The sequence below is a fragment of the Drosophila sechellia genome, chromosome X (genome assembly GCF_004382195.2).
Source record: "Drosophila sechellia strain sech25 chromosome X, ASM438219v1, whole genome shotgun sequence".
Lineage (NCBI taxonomy): Eukaryota > Metazoa > Arthropoda > Insecta > Diptera > Drosophilidae > Drosophila > Drosophila sechellia.
This window is the reverse complement of record NC_045954.1, coordinates 10335881-10357136: the sequence shown is the minus strand read 5'-3', so window position 1 is coordinate 10357136 and position 21256 is coordinate 10335881. Positions and strand designations below refer to the sequence as shown.

The window sequence follows — 21256 nt, the reverse complement described above, 5'->3', positions numbered from 1 at the left end:
TTTGTATCCGGATCATAATTCCCGAGACTCTTGGCACTTGGCAAGGCCATTTACACTTGGCTTCTCTGATTGCTGTTTGTTATATGCGGTTTCTGTTGGCCTACCCAGTAAATTAGAGAATAAACAAAGTGTCGGTGTCCCATGCCGCATGCCGCATACCGCATACCGCATACCGTATACCTAATATCGCGTATACGTCATAGGTGCCGACCATAAAAAGTAACCATGCATGGAGCTGAAAAAGCAGAGCGGACCGTAAATAATCCACCGGCGATTTATCAGCCAGAAGAGACAGTTTCAGTTTCAGTTTCAGTTTCAGTTCCAGTTTCAGTTGCATTCATCGGACTCTCGAGTTGGTGGGAAAAAAAACCCAAGCCAAATGCCATTTCGTAATGGTGCTAAAGTCAGAGTTGCACAACAAAAAAATCAAGAAAAAACCAAGCGACAGAACGAACCAAAAGTATACGTGGGCTGAAAGAACTTTAAAACTATATTTCTTTGGTAATTAGTATATATGAATGCCTATTTTCTGCTTAAACTTCAATTGTTTCTGGAATTTTTTGAAAATCTCCACAGATAAAATGATAAAAACAGACTCCAAAAAGGGTTTAGGATTATTTTTTTGGTGCAGTCTGTTTAAAAAAAAAAACCCAGCCCACAAAATGTTTGTTGGCTTAGCCCCGTTAAGCCTCACACTAATTACACTTGCGCTTTTCACAGATCCACACACATAAACTCTGCTCACATGACTACCACATTTTTCTTAGCCGGCCCGTAAAAAACTGCAACATATTTTCATTTTCATGGTCAAAATGTCAGTTGAATGGTTTTTTTTTTTTGGTTGGCTAAACCAGACCAAGGGAATGGACAAATGAATGAAAAATTGTAAATGCGAGTTAGGACCCGTGCAAAATATGCAAATGAAAGCTGCTGTCTCCCGTATTCGTTTCCTTTACGCTTCTTATTTTTGTGTTTTATCTTTTGCTGGCATACCCAAAAGTTGAGCCCGCAAATCTTGATTTAATTTCCGGCTATTAAGCTGGAATGGAAAATTCTGGGCGGGCGCATAGTTGTGGGCAGAAAAGGGAAAGTAGTGGAGACAGCTCATTAGGATCACAAAAGAGTCACGTATTCGGTCTGGTTTGTTCCTCTTTTTTCTAGGATGCTAAAGAAATTTAATGGTAATTTTAATGAATTGGGCATGTTCACACATGAACACGAATATATTTAAAGACTTACAATTTTGGGCTCCGTTCATATCTTATGTAAATGAATCGAGAGCGATAAATTATATTTAGGATTTTGTTATCTAAGGCGACATGGGTGCATTGCTCAAAAACATGTGCACACCACATGAGTCAGTCACTTGAGATCGTTCCCCGCCTCCTAAAATAGTCCCTTAGTGGGAGACCACAGATAAGGTCCTCGCCGCTCAAGATAGGCAGATGTGCCCGAGCGTGGGACCTCGATAAGGCCGGGACTATTTACTTAGGCCTCTGCGTAGGCCATTTACTTTAAGATGCGATTCTCATGTCACCTAGTTAAACCGAAGATATTTCCAAATAAAATCAGTTTCTTACAAAAACTCAACGAGTAAAGTCTTCTTATTTGGGATTTTACATTTGGTCCTTCGAGCCTTTAATCGACTCTGCAGTTTCCCCCTACCAAAGGTAAGGAACTCAGAGAAAGGCCAGCTCCTTTAAGCATCTTACAGCTAAAGGTAGCAAAAATAAGTGACTCTTGTTTCCCCCTACCAAAGGTAAGGAACAGAGTATAAATATAAAAAGCAAAAAGATACAAAAGAATCTTTTATGTTTTAAAACAAGCACCTTATAGTCTATAGCTAAAGGTTGCTTTGTGTACCATTATAAATTGTGGTAAGGCGTGCTTGAGGCCATACATCAGCAATTGTGAAATTAAAAAGTGCATAACAAAAGTGCCTTATAAATGCTCTAATAGCATTAAATCAGCTCATAAATAGAGTGCAGTGTATATGCCATAAGAGCATAAATTAAATAAAAAGTGCCTGAAAACAGTGCCTTATAAATGCTCTAATAGCATTAAATCAGCTCATAAATAGAGTGCAGTGTATATGCCAAAAGAGCATAAATGCCGAAATAAATGGCTAAAAAACAAAAAATCTGACTGGACTACAAAAATAATAAAACGTGCCAAATAAAAAAAAAAAAATCATCTTTAAACATCGACGGAGCCTTAAAGAAGAGAAGGAAGTCAAATTCAAAGGAGCCTCTACCAGCAGCAGAAGCAGCAACAACAGCAGCAGCAGAAGCAGCAACAGCAGTAGCAACAGCAGCAACAACAGCAGCAACAGCAGCAGCAACAACAACGACATCAGCTAAGTCAAAACAAGAATTTTCTGTTTATCCAAACACACATATATATATAAATACATATAAAATACATATACACGTACTATATATATTAAGAAATTACAAAAAATTTTCAAAATGATGTCAGAAAAGACTATTCAATTCCTTAAGAAGCAGTCCGAAATTATTTTGGAAATTAGAAAGTTGGAAGTAAAACCAACATTAGCAGATGTAGAAATTCTAAAATTAAATGAGCTTCAAAAATGTTTCATTGCTAATCATAGCAATTTGTTAAAGATCGGCGTTGTCGATCATGAATATTTTAACGCGAAGCAGTATGATTTAATAATGATGGTGTTAGAAAAAATTAAAAATAAAAATGAAAAAATTAAGGGCGAGTCGGTAGAAAACACTTTCCCTAAATCAAACACTGTCCCTAAATCAAACCCTCCCCCTACATTAAACCTTGAAATGTGTGGTCACCCTGAAAAAGAGGGTATAGCACAAAACAACGCTTTAAAAGTAGAGCAGGCATTTCGAAATAATGTTGGCCAATTTCGAGTATATCTAGAAGATACGTCTAAACTAATAGACAGTAGTCCAGATTTCCTTAAAATAAGGAAAAATAAAATTGAATTTTTATGGCATAAAATAGATAACCTGATTGAACAGGTGAATAGTCATTTTGAGAGCTCGCTATTCGAAGAAGAAATTAGCGAACTTGAATTTGACAAACAAAATATTCTTACAGCCATTAATAGTCGACTCAGTGGCACAATAAATAAAGCTGAAATGTCGACGGTTGTTAAGGCGGAGGAGTTACCAACCCTGCCTAAAATACAGATTCCCACTTTCTTTGGTGATTCCAAAGAATGGGATCTTTTTAATGAACTCTTTACAGAGCTCATACATGTGAGAGAGGATCTCAGTCCTTCTCTCAAATTTAATTATCTAAAGTCAGCATTAAAAGGAGAAGCCAGAAATGTGGTTACTCATTTACTGCTCGGCTCTGGAGAAAATTATGAAGCCACTTGGGAGTTTTTGACCAAGCGATATGAGAATAAAAGAAACATATTCTCAGATCATATGAATAGGCTTATGGATATGCCAAATTTAAATTTAGAATCCAATAAGCAAATAAAGACATTTATTGACACGATTAACGAGTCAATTTATATTATAAAATTAAAGGCACAATTACCAGAAGATGTGGATGCAATTTTCGCTCACATAATTCTTCGGAAATTCAATAAAGAATCACTCAATTTATATGAAAGCCATGTTAAAAAGACAAAAGAAATACAGGCACTTTCTGATGTCATGGACTTTTTAGAGCAAAGGCTCAATTCTATATCATCATTCTCACAGGAAGTAAAACCTGTAAAGAAAATGATTAATAATAACAAGAATATTAATGCAATACAAGAAAATATAACGATTGCAGCGCAGCTTGAAAAGGACAGGATTGATTGGCATTTTATTCCCCCGGCAGGACCTCACTTCGGAGGTATTTGGGAAGCTGGAGTTAAGTCAATGAAATACCATTTAAAGCGTATAATCGGCGACACTATTTTGACTTACGAAGAAATGTCAACTCTTTTATGTCAAATAGAAGCATGCTTAAATTCAAGGCCATTATACACTATAGTTAGTGAGAAGGACCAACAAGAAGTTTTAACACCAGGTCATTTTTTAATTGGAAGACCACCTTTAGAAATAGTCGAACCAATGGAAGATGAAAAAATCGGAAATTTGGATAGGTGGAGACTTATCCAAAAAATGAAGAAAGATTGCTGGGTAGAGTTAGAAAAGAAAAGTAGTTGGTTGTTTAAGGTTCCTGCGAATTCAAAAGTCCGTCTGCAATGTACTGGCTCTCAAATTGAATTGTTTGATTTGCCTCAGCAAGGAGTTTTAAGCATTGCGCCATATTGTACGGCAAGAACCGACGATAAAATTCTAGTTGCCCACCATAACATTCAGTCCGAAAGTGAAGAATTATTATCAACACCTTATATAGGAGAAGTTAGTGAAGTGCCGAAGATTATTTGGGATCCGCTGAAACTATCAATATTAAATCATACTGAGGAATTTGAACGATTGAATAATGAAATTAAATTTATGAAAGAGAACCATCAAAAATTGAAAGATTTACATTTCCATCATATTTCCGGACATGCTGGATTAATTATTGCTTTAATACTAATGATAGTATTAATAATATATTTCATACGGAAATGTGCTGTGCAACAAAGAATGCAAGCAATAACCTTTGCAGGTCCGTTGCCAGTACTATAAATATCAATAGTAAATAAACAATAAAATAATATAACAAATAAAAATATACAGTCCACTATATCGTTGTTTAATAGAAAATGTACTTCTACATAGAAAAAGCAAAATGTTTAAAATAAGTTAATTGAGTACAAATTGTTGAATTAAAAATAATATAAACCATAATTGTAATCCAATAAAATTAAAAGCCAGAAAAACTAGGCCCATTGAAATCTTAGTTGCAAAATAAATGAACATATATCAAATAAATACAGTCCACTACTGTTATAAATGCAACTAATATACTAATGTACATCTCAGCTTTGCTGGCCCTTTGGCAGAATGTTCACACATGAACACGAATATATTTAAAGACTTACAATTTTGGGCTCCGTTCATATCTTATGTAAATGAATCGAGAGCGATAAATTATATTTAGGATTTTGTTATCTAAGGCGACATGGGTGCATTGCTCAAAAACATGTGCACACCACATGAGTCAGTCACTTGAGATCGTTCCCCGCCTCCTAAAATAGTCCCTTAGTGGGAGACCACAGATAAGGTCCTCGCCGCTCAAGATAGGCAGATGTGCCCGAGCGTGGGACCTCGATAAGGCCGGGACTATTTACTTAGGCCTCTGCGTAGGCCATTTACTTTAAGATGCGATTCTCATGTCACCTAGTTAAACCGAAGATATTTCCAAATAAAATCAGTTTCTTACAAAAACTCAACGAGTAAAGTCTTCTTATTTGGGATTTTACAGGGCACCTGCACATTCCATTGTGTCCATAAGACTAGTAAAACCTATTCATATTTTAGTTAAGACCACATCTATTTGAAATAAGATAATCCTTATCTAGCAGACTTTTCACTATGTAGTGTCTTCAGTGCAATAATGGCACAAGGAAATTCATGTTTTCAGAGGCTTTAATCCATTCTGCCGCCTTGCACCTCGGCCACGCAGGACCCATTTATTCCCGGCTTTATGACTCTGCCAATGAATGGACATACGGGCACAGGATGTGCCCTGGCCAAGGACCCTTTTGACCCCACCTTTGACGGCCACTCTATTATTTATTTATAGAATGTTGGCAGACTCACGCCAAAGGGGATAAGAATTTGGTCCCTTGCTGCTTGGCCGCCTCCATTCTGTGACAAATGAATTTGGGTCAGAAGTTGTGCAAATTAAAAAAAAAAAAAAACCGAAGAGAGAAGCTTGGTCCTTTGGCGGATGTCAAAGATCCTTCAAACAGGACCGAAAGATTCGTCTCGCCTTTGACTCGCCTGAGCGACATTTAACTGGTTTCAAGTGCTGAACCGAATTGCAGTTTTATTTCCATTCACGTAGCTCCACACACGGAATGTGGTCCTTTCCCAAAATAACAAAAAAGTGAAGAATAGATGTCGACTAACTACTACCCATTAACGCACTACAAAACTAAGGCGCTTTCTGTGTGTGTAGGGCTTTTACAAACAAATAACGAACGAACGAATGTTATTAGCTAATGAGCAGTAATATAATTTTGATTGTGTGGCATAACTACACGTATAACATATACCAATATGCTCCACAAAAGAAGGGCTGCAAAGGATACGTAAAAAAAAGGGGACACCAAAATGTTACAAAAGATTTACACCATCCAAAACCTCAACGCCATCTCCGCATCCGCAATCGACGCCTCCTTCTTTCTGCTTGTGGGCAATACCATTACTTTTTCAGTTTGCTGGTTTGAGTAATGGATTAGATTTTTACTCACTTGTTTTGGGTTTCCGTGCTACCGCTATTGGTTGGATAGTGTATTCTTTTTTTATAGCACAACGCCCCCCCAAAAAAAGGATAACACCGTCGTTGATGAAGGGATGCTAGTGGGAAACTTAAAAGAACTTACAACTCTTGTCTCACCTAAGAACTTTAGTTGATGGCTTTGAAAAAAGGAAAAAAAAAGACGAAAGATTCTTAAAGTGTGCAATAGTGATTTCGAAATGCTTTAGCAAAAATGGAAGACTTGCCTTTATTTTTTGATTTAAAATTCTTTTGTCCTCCTAGTAGGCCCATCATTTTAAATCGTGTTTCTTGTGAGTAACAAAATCCAAATCGATATCTTGATAGTTTAATAGTTAACAAGCGTAATTTGAAATAGTTCTGCGATAATGTTTACCACACTGATGTATCGCACTGCAGCAGTCTCGATGACCGTCTACATAACCAATCGAGTTGGAGTTTGGGGCAAGACGGAGGAGACGGACCACCTACTCCAACAGATCACTAATGGCCTACAACCAGTATTTGGACTTCTGCGACGAACGCTGAAGCTTGAGGAGAGTGATCTGAGCGTGGGTGAGCTATCCCGGAAATACTACAATGAAGGAGTGAAGGGCACCTTCCGTATCATTCGAAACATACCCAACTATTCTGAGGATCTGGCCGACGGAGCCAAGGTCACATGTCTGGATTTGGTGGAAAAGGCCAAGGAATTGCGCCACAAAGAGTATTCAACATGGTGGAATACTTCCGCCAATAAGGAGCAACTGAATTTTGATTCACCAGATTCTCGAACTGGCGATGGATCTTCCGAGGACTTAGTCCCTTTTGAGAAATCAAAATCCGTTGACAACTTTGCGGGGGAAGGAGGAAATGGGGCTCTTGAACAGAGGGTTTAAGCATTGCTCTATAAACAAGAAAAATTAACCTTACTCCCTCCATCGTATTGTTAAATCCCTGAGTAAGGACCATGTATCATGCTATAATCCCCAATGCCCTGCAAAAGTCCAATAAAAGGATTGCCAAAGAATTCGCGTTTCGAATCATTACTCTAACCAAACAATTTGTTGGAAAACATTAAACTATAATAATTACTAATCTAATTGGGATTAGGTAGGTGTAGAGCAGCAATAATCGTACTTATCGCAATTTTCTTGATTTTTTTCCTCAACTGTTTCTTCGCCCAGACACTCGGTAAACAGTGAGAATTGTCAACAGTCTATTAAAATGCCAGTCGAGCCGCATTGCCAACCGAAGTCAAGTCGTGCGAAAAAGGATTTCCCAACCCCTTTGCCGGGAAAAGGAAAAGCTGAAGCCAAGCGAACCAAACCAAATCAATCCAACCCTTTTTCCCATTTCCTTTATCCAGTTGTTTTGCGTGTTGCTTAACATGCGTTTTAATGTGACCCTTGCGGGTTCATAAAAATCGAGTTTTTTTTTACCTATGAAAATCCATTTTCTGTGGAATTTACTTTATTGTTTGGATACCTGTTACTTGTCGCATTAAATTGTTTTTTCTTGTTACATCTACAATTAAATTAAGAGACAAAATCTTAAATGTAAAGTATTTTTTTGCATACACATTTCAATAATTCGGCACATTTTTGGAATAATTTTGAAATAAAAAACAATCGCCTTTTCTAACTTCGATTGATTTTCCCTCTTTATTGTTGAATTGTAAACAGGTGGGTGGGTCATAAAAACGGGGATCACAGGTGTTGGAGGTGTAGTAAATCCCTTCTTCAAGTCGAGTGAATTAAACATTATGAACAGCCCTAGGAAATTTGGCACTTTGAAAATGTCTAGAAACGAGCGGTTGATTGAGAAACTAGCTTACATTTTAATTAGTTCTAGCCTATTTACATGCATTTAATTAGAAGTTCGCTAAGTTCTTATCTGGGTACTCACTTCAAATTTCCCACATATTATCCATTTTTAGCTCCCACTTAAAGTCTTAAATTCAAAATCGCTGAATTCTCGCCCCAACAACCAGTATTTAAGGTATATCCATTGCATTGTTGTCCAAAGCATAATCCGCGTTGTATCTATTTACATATTTATCTGCGTTTTGCTGGATTCATTGCTGCGACTCCTGACGGAGGATGCCAAAAAGGTTGTGGAGCTGGTAAGAAAGGATACCGCGGATAGGGCGGATGAGTAGGGATGAGTAGGGATGGGATGAGGGCTACGTGGCGCGTCTTTTGGCTGACTCTTTAACCGCTTATGCCTTAGATTTATAGTCACGGATTTTATTTATGTCACTTTACACTCATCCTCACCGCTGGCACCATTTTTCTTTGCGGTTTAGCATACAAAACGTCTGGTCCTCGTTTTCTGGTCGTATCCCTTTTATGCTGCCACATTCTATTTGCCTGCTGCTCTTCTCTAAACGTTGCATAAAATCAATTTCCTTAAGTTCAAGACCTTGATGATGAGGTAAGAGTGTTGTAAGTTTATGCTGCTCGAAAGCGTGGGCTGTGCAGCGGTGCACTGAGCAAAAAAAAGAAATATTACGAGTTATTAATATGAATCATAAGTGGGGATACCCTAGAGCTACTTATAAATAATTATGAGCTAAGTGCTAGTTTTACAGTGGGAAATCCACCACCAGTGAAAAAGTTTATTTCTTGGATTGCAAACACTCAGTATATATATTAAAAGATATTTTCTCTCAGTGTTTCTGCAGAGTGTGAATGTTAGTCGGTACTTGGCGCTGTTGTCGGCACAGCTGGCATTGAAGTTCCTGGGGATTTTAGGGGTTGGGGCTTGGTGTTTGGTGTTTGGGGGCTTCTGGGCTCATGGGGGGCGCAAAAGCCGACGTGGGCGGAGCTGGGGTGGCACATTTGGCGCCCAGCCGAGCGCTGTCTTGCATATTTAAGTTGGCCAACCAGCCCCTTTGTCTTTTGAGGAGGGGGGGGTCTAGCCAGAAACATACCGGCCCATCCCCACCCACGTCCGGTTACTCCGATGTTTCCGTTTGGCTGTCTTCCCCGCTTCACCTGAATGGCATCGTCCAGGTTCATTAGCAGTCGCGCTGGAGGAGTCCGCCTCCTCTTGCCACATTTTCCATATATTCATTTGGCCACTGCATTCATTTCCGTTCACCTTCAATTGCGTCCGTCTGAAGTCGTTTATTAATGAACCGACTTGATGCCGGATCCTTTTTCCCGGATCTGCTACACTTCAGTTTCATCCTCCATCCCTCTTGGCCGACTTGAATATTTTGTGCTAATTTCCGTTTAATTGTTTAATATGTTGTTTGCATTTTCTATTAGCCAAAGTTTCCGCTGTTCATTGTTCTGGCAATTATTATTTTCCGGCTTGCCACTTCGCAGTGACCTGGGTGCAGAGTGGGGGAATTTTGGTAGAGTTACAGACTCAAAGGGATCTAATCCAGTTAATGGCCAGAATTAACTGAAAACAATGTGCAATGGGGTCTCAGACAAGTTGATGTTCAAGTCTAATGGCAATTATGATGATACTCCTATTTAACTTAATAACACCATTAAAAGTAAGGTATGCGTAAATGCTTAAAGGTATAATTTACATACAACATTGAAAAAGATATGCTAGCAAAGAGATACATCAAAATTGTAACAAATTTACTTACAACACTATTAGCATATGACAAGCTCTGACTACTTTTTGCAATTTTAATTTGATAATTTAGACAATAATAAAGATTTGATTAGGAATAAGTTAACTTTGCCACATCCAAAAGTAAATCGAGCATTTCCCCCCAAAATCCCTTTGGGAATTCGCCAGCTGCTGTTTAACTAACTTCGGTGGCATTGGGTCTTAGCCACAGTTAAGACATTATTTACATACAAGCCTCCCATTCCCGATTTCCAATTTAAATCATTTTAATGGCCCAGAAGTGAAGGCAACGCAGCTAATTCTTGTACAACTCCTAAGTCCGTCCAAATCCCAGTGCCATAAATGTGGCGCTGGATTAGCGTAGTCGGGAAAATGCGAGGGAAATAGGTTGGGACAGCGGAAAACCAATAGTCTCAGCTGGCTGGAAAAAGTCGCCGGAGAAAGAAGACAGACTTCCACGACAGACAATGAAAGCCGCAGTCTTCTGGCTGCAAAACCCCAGGCTTTTGGATCTCCGGTCCTCACTTTCAATTATTCGCTTTCGCTGTTCTTGTTTCGGTTTTTCGCGTGGAGGGGGGCGAAAACCCCACACCAGCAGTTTTCCCAAACTCTTGTTCTTTGCCAGTCGTAATAGAATAAAGTTTGCACCATGGGAATTTCAACTGTTGTTCTTTAGCATTTCCCACCTGACCGGCTCCCCAATGCTCAAATTTTCCACCCACGGAGACCCAGGACATAAAAAGTACATAGATCTACGTCCGTACTTTTCATGGGGAAAAGCTTCTTTAGCTTGTTGCAAACTTGTAATCCACTCAACCCATTTTCTTTTTACCCCCCGCTGCATGTTTTAAATGTGTGGTGCTTGAAGGAACGCAACTTATGCTGTTAAATAGAAATAGTTAACATTAAATATAAATAAATACAGCTTTAATAGTAAGCTAATGATTAAATTCGATGTTAGGTATTAATGTTCTTTCTTTTCACCATTCTTTTCTTGCGATGTAAAACTATATAAAAATAAAATAAATTCAAAAGATATTAATATTTTCACAACTAGATTTAATAAAATGATTATTTTCTAAATTATGCCCCACATCCATTTTACCAAGTTCTTATGCTAATATCATATATTTCTAAAGAGCATTTGGTTGCTTCTTTCCGCTTGGACTTTTTCCCCATCTATGCGTCAAATTTTAACACTAAACCAGATAAATCTGAGGGCGTAACTGTTTTTTAGTAGCGCTGCTTACCTACTTACGATGCCGTCTGCTGTCGTCTGACTGCTGTCTCCTGCTTTCAGTCGCCTGCTGTCTGCTTATTGCTTTTATTTATTCACTAGACATAACTCCAAACATCTCCAAACACCCACCTTCACCCACTTTTGCCCACTTTGGGTAGTCGTGTTTTTGATTTGTTGTGGCCCGCCGGCGTTTTAGCAGGCGCAGGTGTTGCGGCGCTCCATTTCAGTGGTGTTTATGACACAAAGTTGAGTTTTATGCCAGCAACCGAAAGTATGCAAAAATATATTTATACCCCTGCATATATTTCGATACTCTAGCTAGAGGGTATTTGCAATATCATCTGGAAGTTCAAATACTTTATACCGAATTCGAAATTATCTAATAAAAGATAATGTTTAGTACGATCAATAGAGTTTCACATACAACTTATTTTAAAAAAGTTTCAAGATCCATTTGTGATCCATTTATTATTGAATTGTTACATATGGTATTTTTTTTAGGGTATCTAGCTTTTCGAAGTTCATATTTCATGGCAAGTGTATTTTTCTGAAAGGTAGTACATGTATCTGTATCTGTATCTGCAAATGTATCTGCATGTATTTGAATCGCACCACAAGGGGCATAAAAAACATTGCCTGAAAGTAGGCAACACAATATTTTTATTCGCCCATAATGTTTTATACATCCATGTACATATTTATGTGTGTGTGAGCGAGTGGGGTGGAAAATGAATAGGTGGGGAAAAATCGAACTAATAGCGGTGGAAGGGGTGGAGCTACTGGTCAATTAAATTGCTGATGGAAGTTTTGATTTGCCTGCGGTTGGCACGATTTTTCCCACACCAATTCTATCAGAGATTAGTCGGGGCAACGAATCTTTTCCCGTAAAACTAATCAACCTTAAATGCGCTTTTTGGACCATGAAAGTTAAGCTGCTTAAATGGAGACACACACAAGCTAATTAAGTAATTACTTTTCGCTAATTAAACGAAACAGCGGTGGGGAAATTCAACTTCAATTTGACTTGATGCCGTCTCTTTGGCCGTGACTCTGTGTCCGTCAAGCTCACACATTTTGGCCCAACTTTTGCTATTTAGCTCATTTTATGTGGATCGATTGAATCGACGATACTTAAATATTAATGACGAAAGCAAGCGAACGGTGGCACCACCGAAAAACTACAGGAAATTCGACCGACTGTAAGTCCTTTCATAAGCGAACGGGCTGGCAAAAGTTTTCCACAGCTTCATTCAACTTGTGTGTGTGACTCATGGCTTTTGGCGTCTGGGAAAATGGGAAATCGGGGGGCGAATAGTTTCAGTTTGCTAGTCACATATATTGGCTACACCTGCTGTAGATGGCAAACCAAACTAAGATATCGATTTTGTAGCAGTACACATATTCACAACCTATACTAATAAATTTAGTCCTGCCACGATTTCCGCAGCAAAACCTGCTAACCTTTTTTTTAATATATTAATGTCCTGCACCAGCAGCCTAATTTTTAAACTCACTTACCCAAACTCTTCATGAAAAACGTCAAAATCAGTATGAAAGCGAATAAATAAGCAAATTCTTGCTGGATTTTCTTGTGATACAATATGTAGAATGCTGTTACTCTAGGAATATAATAATTAGAATTTATTTATATATTTGAATATTTGTGCTTCTGTTATTTTTCTAGATATTCTATTGCTTAAACAGAATTTCCGACATATAAGGACTAAATAAGTTTATAGAATCCTTGCGACAAAATCCTGAAACTGATGGCTAACAGCAAGGAAAATCGCGAAGAAAAGAGCGTCGGGTAAAATATCAGACACCATAATTAACTTGCTCATAACGCGGCAACAAAAGACGTCATCTCGTCGCGGCCAAAATGAGGTGTGATTGGGCGGAAGAAGGGGGGACATTGGGGGAGGGGGTCGGATGGCAAGGTCGAGGAAAAGGATGAGAGGCAAGCAGACGCCAGATGCTGCCCCGCTGAAAACAACAAGAGCGCAAAAAAACACCAACATTGGATATATTTTATTCCTTTGGCACGCACAATTTTTCCCATTTTCATCATTGCCATTTTTGTCGCTGGAAAAGCCGTGCAGTGGAGTGCTTTAAAAAGATAAAAGCCATTTATCACGCATGCACACTATACGCCCATCAAAAATTAAGTAGGCAAGGCAAATTAATGCCCTGGAAATACAGGTGCACGAATTTGAAACACATAAATATTTCAGGATAGAAAATATAAAATAGAGATGGGAATGAATGGCTTTCAAAAACGTTTGGCTATTATATAAGCGCATATACCACAGTATCAGTTGATTACAGCTATCCAAAAGATAGACTTCGTGGTATAAATCAGACAAATATTGTTATTATTTGATCAATTTTATCATAATTTTATAATCATTAGCAACTTACTTTATTCTTAAATTTTCTGTGCAATTCGAACGCAAAATTAAAACACTAAAAACCCAGAAAAACACGCAAACTATAAAGTTCAGATCTTCGAACACGTACATATATATAGTGGGATATATCCCATTCCACACCGACATCTTGACTAACGGTCACATCGTGCATATAATTTCCGGCCTAAAAGCATGCAACAGTTTTTCCGCCTTTCTCGACTTTTCAGTTTGGTTTTTCAATGCACGTAACCAAAGTTAGCCAAAGTCATAAAGCGCTCGTTTCCTTCATCTCGTTTTTGCCGCCGCCAACTCAATTTGTTATCATTTTTTTCCTTCGTTTGCGGCTTACACTGTCGAGTGCGGAAAATCGTAAATAAACAGGAGTGGAAAAAAGGAAAATTCGAAGGTGTCGTTGGAGTCGTACTTCCTATAACTTTCACTTTAATTCAGGGAAATTTTTTTTGGGTAACTAAGCTACTAGATTATTTTAATGTAGGACTAAACATTTTATTTCTAATCAATCTAACATAGTTAAGCTAGTATGAGTTAACTTAAATCGATTGTTTTTTAACTTTATAAACTTGAATTCATGAAAAAAAAACACTAGACATAATTTTCATTCCATTAGCGAAGTGTACATAGTACCATAAAATGCAGATAGCGAATTTTAAGAAAGGTCCATGGGATAGATTGAAATGGATCCACTAAATTTGCGGCGTCGCCGTTAATTTTTATCGCATTCGCGTGTCTGGCATGCATGCTTCACTACCGCCCAGCACCCCGCCCATTTCCGCCCACTTCCACCCAATTTTCCACCCACTTTTCCACCCACACAGACAACAACAACAAGCGGCACGCAACTGAGCTGAAAATTGCTACTTTGTCTGACGCTGTCTGAATTTGGCAGCAATGTGGACTAGTGGGTTAATATGTCTATCACTTTTATATGGCCAGTTGACGCTACTAACAACACATCACTTGAAATGGAAAAAACTAGCGAAAACTCGCAAAGGTTTTTCCATAAACGGTGGATTGTGCAAGTCGCCGGAAAAGGGAGAAACACGAAAGTGAAGTGATGAATTCTACGCAGAATTGAAGACTACATAATACAACCAGATGAAATGAATTCAATTAGCTTTTAAATATTTAAAATTATATTCAATCCTTTATTTTTACACCTTTTACACACCGCAACCATGTTTTACACTTGCCACAATTTTACATTGAAACATTTGCGGTTGCACTTGTTACTTGTGGCCCACCACCACCCACTTTTCCCCACCCACCGCTCATCTATTTTCCACTCTTTTATTGGATTATGCGCTTTCTCTTTCACACACTTCCGCATATGCCACAGAAAAAAAAAAAATAAGGAAAAGAAACCACTGAGAAAAGGCCAATGGACAGTGGAAAAACCAGACGCACCGGAGTAGAAGACGAAAAAAACGCGAATCCAGGGAAAATCGTCAGCGACATCAAGAAAAGCCGGTCAAGCTGGCTGAAAGCTCTGAAATAGTTTAGCTCAATTGGATTGGATTTTTTCCAGCCGCAAATCAGTCAGCCGAGAAGAGGAAGAAAGTGGCAGGCGGCAACCAAGTTGCCTAATTAATTTGCATTCGCCGATGATTGTCGCTCATCGATTTAATTGAAGTTGATTGAACTGAAAGTTCCAGGAGAGCAGAAGAGAAAGAAAGCCAGAAAGCAAGAGAGCGTCTCGATCGGCGGGAGAGCCGCTGTAATTTGAGACCGAAGAAGGCGCGTGTCCTTAGCGCTCTCTCATTTCTCATTTCTTCTTTCCCATTTCCATTTCCTGGCCAACTGCGCTCTCTTTTTTCTGGAAAAATCGCACAGTGGTTGCAAGCAATTGCAAGATAGCAGGCCAAAATGTTGATCATTTTTTAAAACTTTTAAATATGCACAGTGGGTTCGGTTCGGTAAATGTGTTTAAAGTTTTCATGAAATTTCAGATTTTTTATGAATACATAAATATCGAAACAATGTATTTTTTGGAGTCTTTGGAGTTTTCCGCTGTTCGTGAAGCCTCATCTCGATCGTATTGCCTGTGGATCTTCCGACGGCACTTCTATTTATATCAGTCGCCAGTTGTGCGCGCTGCGGAGCGATTTGACACCACAGTGCCTCATGCGGCCCGCAGCCGATGCCCCAAGTCGCTGTAGCCGCACCGCAGTAGCCCCAAACCGAAACAGTCAGTCAGTCACAAGAAAACTTTCGATGCGAACGCGCGGCGCATCTGCACGGTCTACGTTAGCGTCGTCTACGCTCTTTCTTCTCAGTTTCTCCTGCTGCTCGGAGGGGGCAGAAGAGAGTCGTCGGAGTTGTTGGAGTGCCCGAAAATCTCCGATCGCGATCAATCCGCAGAGGTGTGACCATTGCCCCTGGGAAGCCTACTACCTGACCCAACAATAATCCACAAACAAGCGCAGATCCCATGTGACTCACGACGCGATTCGCTTGAAATTCTCCAAATCGCTTGCTGATTTTTTGAAATGCAAAAATAATGAGAATGCACTGAAAGAAAAATGTCATCTTCTTTGACTTGTTTTAATAAAAAGATACGAGTGTTTGATTTAACTAATTCATGTTTCATTGAAGTGCGCTCTCAATCCTTTAAAATATTTATAAATAAATTTATATTTATAAAAATTCATACTAGGATCATCATTTTAACTTTGTCTAAAATACTCATTATAAACGTTGTTCTGCATTATCTATACATATATGTTAAAATCAATACTTACAACCCCTCTTAGAACTCATTTTTGTTTATTGTTGCTAGGGGTGATAGTTTGCGAAAGTTAGTTACCCAAAAGGTGCAAAAATTATAAGTTATATCCAGTTGGATCGAGCAACAGTGCGGCAAGGACCCAATTCGGGGTCACCTTTTCTCCGCGTGTGATTGTTTTACGCTCTTATGAGTGCGATATTGCGATTGTGACTGTGTGCTGTAATCTGGCTAACGGTTAACGGTAAACTGAGCTGACTAACAAACAAAAAAAAAAGGAAAAACAAAGTAAAGAAAAAAACCATAATGACTGTAATAACAAAAAGCAAAACAAAAAACACTTTTATTTTTTGACAAACGACACAGCGAAGCGTAAAAGAAACAAAACAAATGAAAACAAAAACAGCAATGGTAACAAACGAGGCAAATTAAATTGCAATTTATGTAATTTTCTTCTCCGCCTTTTTTGTACAATTTCTTTATTGCCATTGTGGCTGGGTCATTGGCATCTTAGCCCCCTAAGTACAAGATCAAATTGAGAGAAGAAGAAAAAAAGAAAAGAGAAAGATCTGATCGCCATGCAGATATGAAGACTAAATGGTGGGTCTTTGGACGGGGCAATTCTGCAGAATCGGTTCGGATTCTTCATTAATCACACGCCAAACGATCGGCAGACTTTAACCAGCCACTGACAAATGACAGATCTTGGCTTCTGGATTGCTCCAAATGGATATATCTTTAAAAAAGTTAATCATCAAACGAAGTGACTGGAAAACCTTACTTTAAATCAGTGCAGTGGAAATGATTCACGTTTAAAGCAGAGTTTGATTTTAGGGCATAATTATGGTATAGAAGAAGTAGTAGAGTAGCCGATAGTTTCGAACAAGGATTATAACCCTAGATCATATATTTCATTTTTATAACAAAGCGATACGAGAGTTTCATCATATGCTTTAAGGTTTACTAAAGTCTAAGAGTTTCTTGAGGTTTCCCGGCTGAATTCCAGTTCCTGATAACAGCAAACTTAGTCACAGTTTATGCATTTTATTAAGACAAGTAAAATACATGATATAGTAAGCATCAATCTCCGATGAATCAAAATGAAAAAAGCGGGACAAAGACCGCGTCGCGTATCGAAGAGTGCCAAACTAAGTTGCATCTTTTTGTTTCTGTTCAGTTTTGCAATAATAATTTGTGAATGTGCGCTGTTGCCGCGGCCCTAAAGTGAAACGATCCCATGAAAATATAATATATATAAAAATATACATATAGCGATCAGTTTGCCGACTTGTATATTCGGTTTGTTTTCTTTTTTTTTTCGAGGCAGCCCAACCGCAAGTTCTTTTAAACGAACGACTCCCTGTGTGTGTGGGCGTCTGCTCAGTATCGCGCGTCTATATATGGTGTATATATCTTCTGATTAGTTTAATTAAAGCGTATTTCAATTGCCCAGTGCGCAGTTGTTGTTAATGCCGTCGTCGCCGTTGCCGTAGCCGTCTTTGTTGCACCACATTTCCTGCTGCACCAAAAAACAAAAAAAAAAAAATCAAAAAGGAAAAGCAGTCGGAAAAGTCGGAAAAACATGACAACGACCAGCCTGGGCAGACAAATACTGGAAAAGTTCTTTCCATTTCGGTAAGTGTAGCAGCAGCATGGGGAGTAGCTTGCACTCACATGCACTTCTATTTTGGCGGGCAGCCGCCCATATCAAATGTGAAATACCAAAGTGCCAAAAATAAATATGGGTCAGGCGACGACGGCGATGGGGGGATGGGATGGGGGAACCGCCATGCTCATAAGTCTGACAATGATGCACCCCCACTCACGCCCCATCCTCATAAGCGCATTCCCCTCCAACTTTTGGCAAATTGCTGTTCCCTAACAACAGAGATCTGACCCCATACAATACAAACCCCTAAAACGTAACTCTAAGGATACATATATAAACTTCTTAAGGTTCTAGTAACTAGTTGGTACTAGTGCTATTTAACTAGTAAATTGCTGTTAAATAGAGCTTTCGTTTCTTAAAACTATAAGTATCTAATATTAATGATTTAATGCAATAATTCAATGGAAAATGGTCATCTTATACGCATGAAAAGATATCCGTTAATTGTAATAATTATTTAATTATTACTGATTATAATTATAAGCATTAATAGCTTTAACTTGCGCCTAAAATAGCAATTGTTTAGCCAAAACGATCATCAAAGAGTTGCCCCCAAGTTTTCAAATTTGTCATGGGCAATCAATGTCAGATACATTTGAGATGGATGCCATGCATCGGACATCCCTGATTTGTCTCAAGTGATCTCACTTTCTCCGCCCGAAGTTTGTTTACTCGAGGTTGGCAGCTGTTTTTTTTTTTTTTTTTTTTTGAACGGGCCGTAATAAATAAACAATGCTGATGACCAGAACGATCCCAGCTGCTGGCTGTTAAGTTTTCCACAATTTTTCGCAGTTTTCCCCCATCCACTGCGACCCCAAAAGTGCCGCGCGTTTATCCTGACCGAGTGGTGGCAACCCTAATAAACATATTTTCTCATTTGCAAAACTCTCATTATTTCCACCACCCCCTTTCATTTTCATCCTTTAGCCAGACCGCTTTTCCTAAGCATTTTTATCGCATGCTATAATTGTCTGCATAACAATAACACTTTTGACATTAGCAACAACCAGCGGAAAATGGAATGGCCAACATTAAGGCAACAACAATGTCATAATTTTTCACAATAAAAAGTGTTTTTGTTGATTAAATGGCACAGAAGAAGAGTGAAGTGAAGTGAAGTCGAGTGAAGTGGCGGTGAGGGGAGTGGAGGGGAGTGCCCTGCTAATTTGCCATATCTGAAATATCAAGCCATCAAAAAAAAAAAAGGGGGAAAACTTTTGCTCACTTTTCCATTTTCTCACTCTCTCTAAAAGTTTTCGCCAAGCGTTTATTTTTTTTTATTATTTTTGTTTGCATTTTGCATGATGAGAAGAGGCAAAAATAGTATTGGCCCTAATTTTATTGCTTTCGTTTTCATGTTGTGGGAATTTTTTTTTGTGGGGAAAGGGTGCGTCTCAAGTTCCTAAAAAAAGGCCAAAACGTGGGGATGGTTGGCGGTTTTAAGGAGTCTGAAAGTGGCATCATTCAAATGTTTTTGCCATACGTGTTTATTGCGATGAAAAAGGGATGATGAACTTGGCCATAAAAGGATATAAACTTGCTAATGAAAGGGTTAACTACTGTTGACGACAAAAAATGAGCGGCAAAGGAAAAGAAGCTTAAAAATCTGAATAGAAAACACACTTTTTTTTAACTTATAGATTTGAAGTAATTTGAAGTTATGTATATCCTCTTGAACTACATTCATCGCTGACATCTGCAAATTCTTCCGAATAAAGAGAAAGTTGCCAGTTTTTTTTTGCGATGTGTGCGATTTTATTTTCCATTTGCAATCTGTAAGATGCATTTGCCATTTATGGACCGCACGTACATACCAGTTCACATAAATTATACAATGTTTCATATGGCCAGATGCCATATAATCTTGTCTTCATCATCGGCAAAGGCCACTTCAACTTCATCATCATCTTAAATTCTAGTGGAAATAATATTTTAAATTGTTTCGGTTTTCCATCTGCTAAACATCGTAAAGGACCAAAAATATGATATATTTTATGAGTTCGCTCATCATAACTTGGCTAAAAATCAACCTATAACAAAAAGTATAGTTGTTTTAAACAACTTTTTATCACATCTAACGATTCATGTCCCTTTTTGATGGAATTAAAAAAATTTTTTTTGGGTCACATTTTCGTATTTTTTATAAGGGGTAACATCATTAAAAATGGCAAAAAAATTAGAAAAATTACTATTTTTTGGTGTAAATGCCAATCGTTCAGAAATTTTCTTACACACTCAACGAGATATGGCATTCAAGATTTCAATCATTATTTCCAATGTTATGGCCAAAAAACGGATTTTATTTGAAAGGAAAATCCGCAAAACTACTTTTTGGCCAAAAGTCGATATATACCAATGGTTTCTTTTAGCCATATCCGACATAAAAATAGTATATATAGCCAAAACGACGACTGTTTCGATCAGCACTTAAACGGATTTATATAAACTTGCGTAATTTTAACAATATATTTAATATTTTGGATAAAAAAAACGGTTGAATATAAAAAAAATCGCCACAAATGAATGAAGTACTTTTGTGCGGTATTTCATTTGCTCCCCTTGTTTTTGTGGCAACTTTCACTGCGAAATTTATTAATTTATCCTAGGGGAGCAATAGTTCGATGCGTGTGCCAGTGTGCTCTGCTAACCTCCGACCCCTGACCCCTGACCCCCGTTACTGCCAACTCCACGAATTTTCTCCTGGGGGTCGGCAGACAGTAAACACGGATATAACTTCTGTCCACCGCAGGACCTCGGCTCCTTCAACTTCAAATGCTGTTAAGATACTTTCTGTTTGTGTTTTTCATGCCGTAAAGTGGGCGGTCATCGGGGTCAGATGGCATTGGGGGCGTGGCAGCAGCAAGGGCATTATTTAATTACAGGACTACAGTGGCCTCAACCATTCCCATTGGCACATTTTTTCACTTGGCATCGAAAGTCGTAAAAATTTTAAAATGGCCAGTCCTTCGGGTTGGCGGTCTGGGATCTCGACCCTGCCAATAACTTGACCCCATCAATGGGCTCCGGGATCTCCTCAAAACAACTTTTGGACATTTTCCAGCCAAAAAAAAAAATAGGAAACAGCAAGCAGTTTTTAATTAATTTGCAAATTCTTGTTGCTCGTTCACTCTTTAGATACTTTTGTTTCAATACATGTTTTCAATTGAAACAGCAAATTGGTAATATAATTACCCCACTTCTATGCCATTTTATATTGAATTTCTCCTACGACTCGA

General features: G+C 38.4%; 3 protein-coding genes across 5 annotated transcripts in view; all 3 read left to right on the top strand.

The window, feature by feature from the left end:
* LOC6617562 (protein sprint) overlaps window positions 1-21256 on the top strand; it is an 84712-nt gene that overhangs the window by 10769 nt on the left and 52687 nt on the right. The window contains exon 1 of one of the 2 annotated variants that reach the window (XM_032725965.1): window positions 17812-17986. The exons of the other annotated variant lie outside the window; for it this stretch is intronic. Within the exon in view, the coding sequence (XP_032581856.1) occupies window positions 17934-17986 (53 nt within the window). The 5' untranslated portion in view covers window positions 17812-17933. Of the gene's footprint in view, window positions 1-17811; window positions 17987-21256 lie in introns of those variants that run through there. 2 annotated transcript variants of the gene reach the window in all.
* On the top strand, window positions 2399-4697 carry LOC116802215. Its single transcript, XM_032725969.1, has 2 exons — window positions 2399-3978; window positions 4354-4697. Exons 1-2 carry the CDS (start codon window positions 2469-2471, stop codon window positions 4623-4625), a joined length of 1782 nt encoding a protein of 593 aa, XP_032581860.1. The 5' UTR covers window positions 2399-2468; the 3' UTR covers window positions 4626-4697.
* Window positions 5896-9027, top strand: LOC6617563 (MICOS complex subunit MIC13 homolog QIL1). 2 transcript variants are annotated; one of them, XR_004362577.1, is made up of 2 exons: window positions 5896-7476; window positions 7551-9027. XR_004362577.1 is itself a non-coding variant. In XM_032725971.1 (2 exons), exon 2 carries the CDS (start codon window positions 6753-6755, stop codon window positions 7260-7262), a length of 510 nt encoding a protein of 169 aa, XP_032581862.1. In that variant the 5' UTR covers window positions 5896-6677; window positions 6743-6752; the 3' UTR covers window positions 7263-9027. The 2 variants fall into 2 exon arrangements, 1 of the variants encoding a protein (XP_032581862.1); XM_032725971.1 differs by having other exon boundaries at window positions 5896-6677; window positions 6743-9027.

Bases quoted from the DNA above. Each gene is read 5' to 3' on its own strand.
- LOC116802215 (XM_032725969.1), top strand. From the start codon at position 2,469: ATGATGTCAGAAAAGACTATTCAATTCCTTAAGAAGCAGTCCGAAATT. The intron at 3,979-4,353 runs TTAGTGAGAAGG...ATATAGGAGAAG, and splicing joins AAGGCCATTATACACTATAG to TTAGTGAAGTGCCGAAGATT.
- LOC6617563 (XM_032725971.1), top strand. From the start codon at position 6,753: ATGTTTACCACACTGATGTATCGCACTGCAGCAGTCTCGATGACCGTC.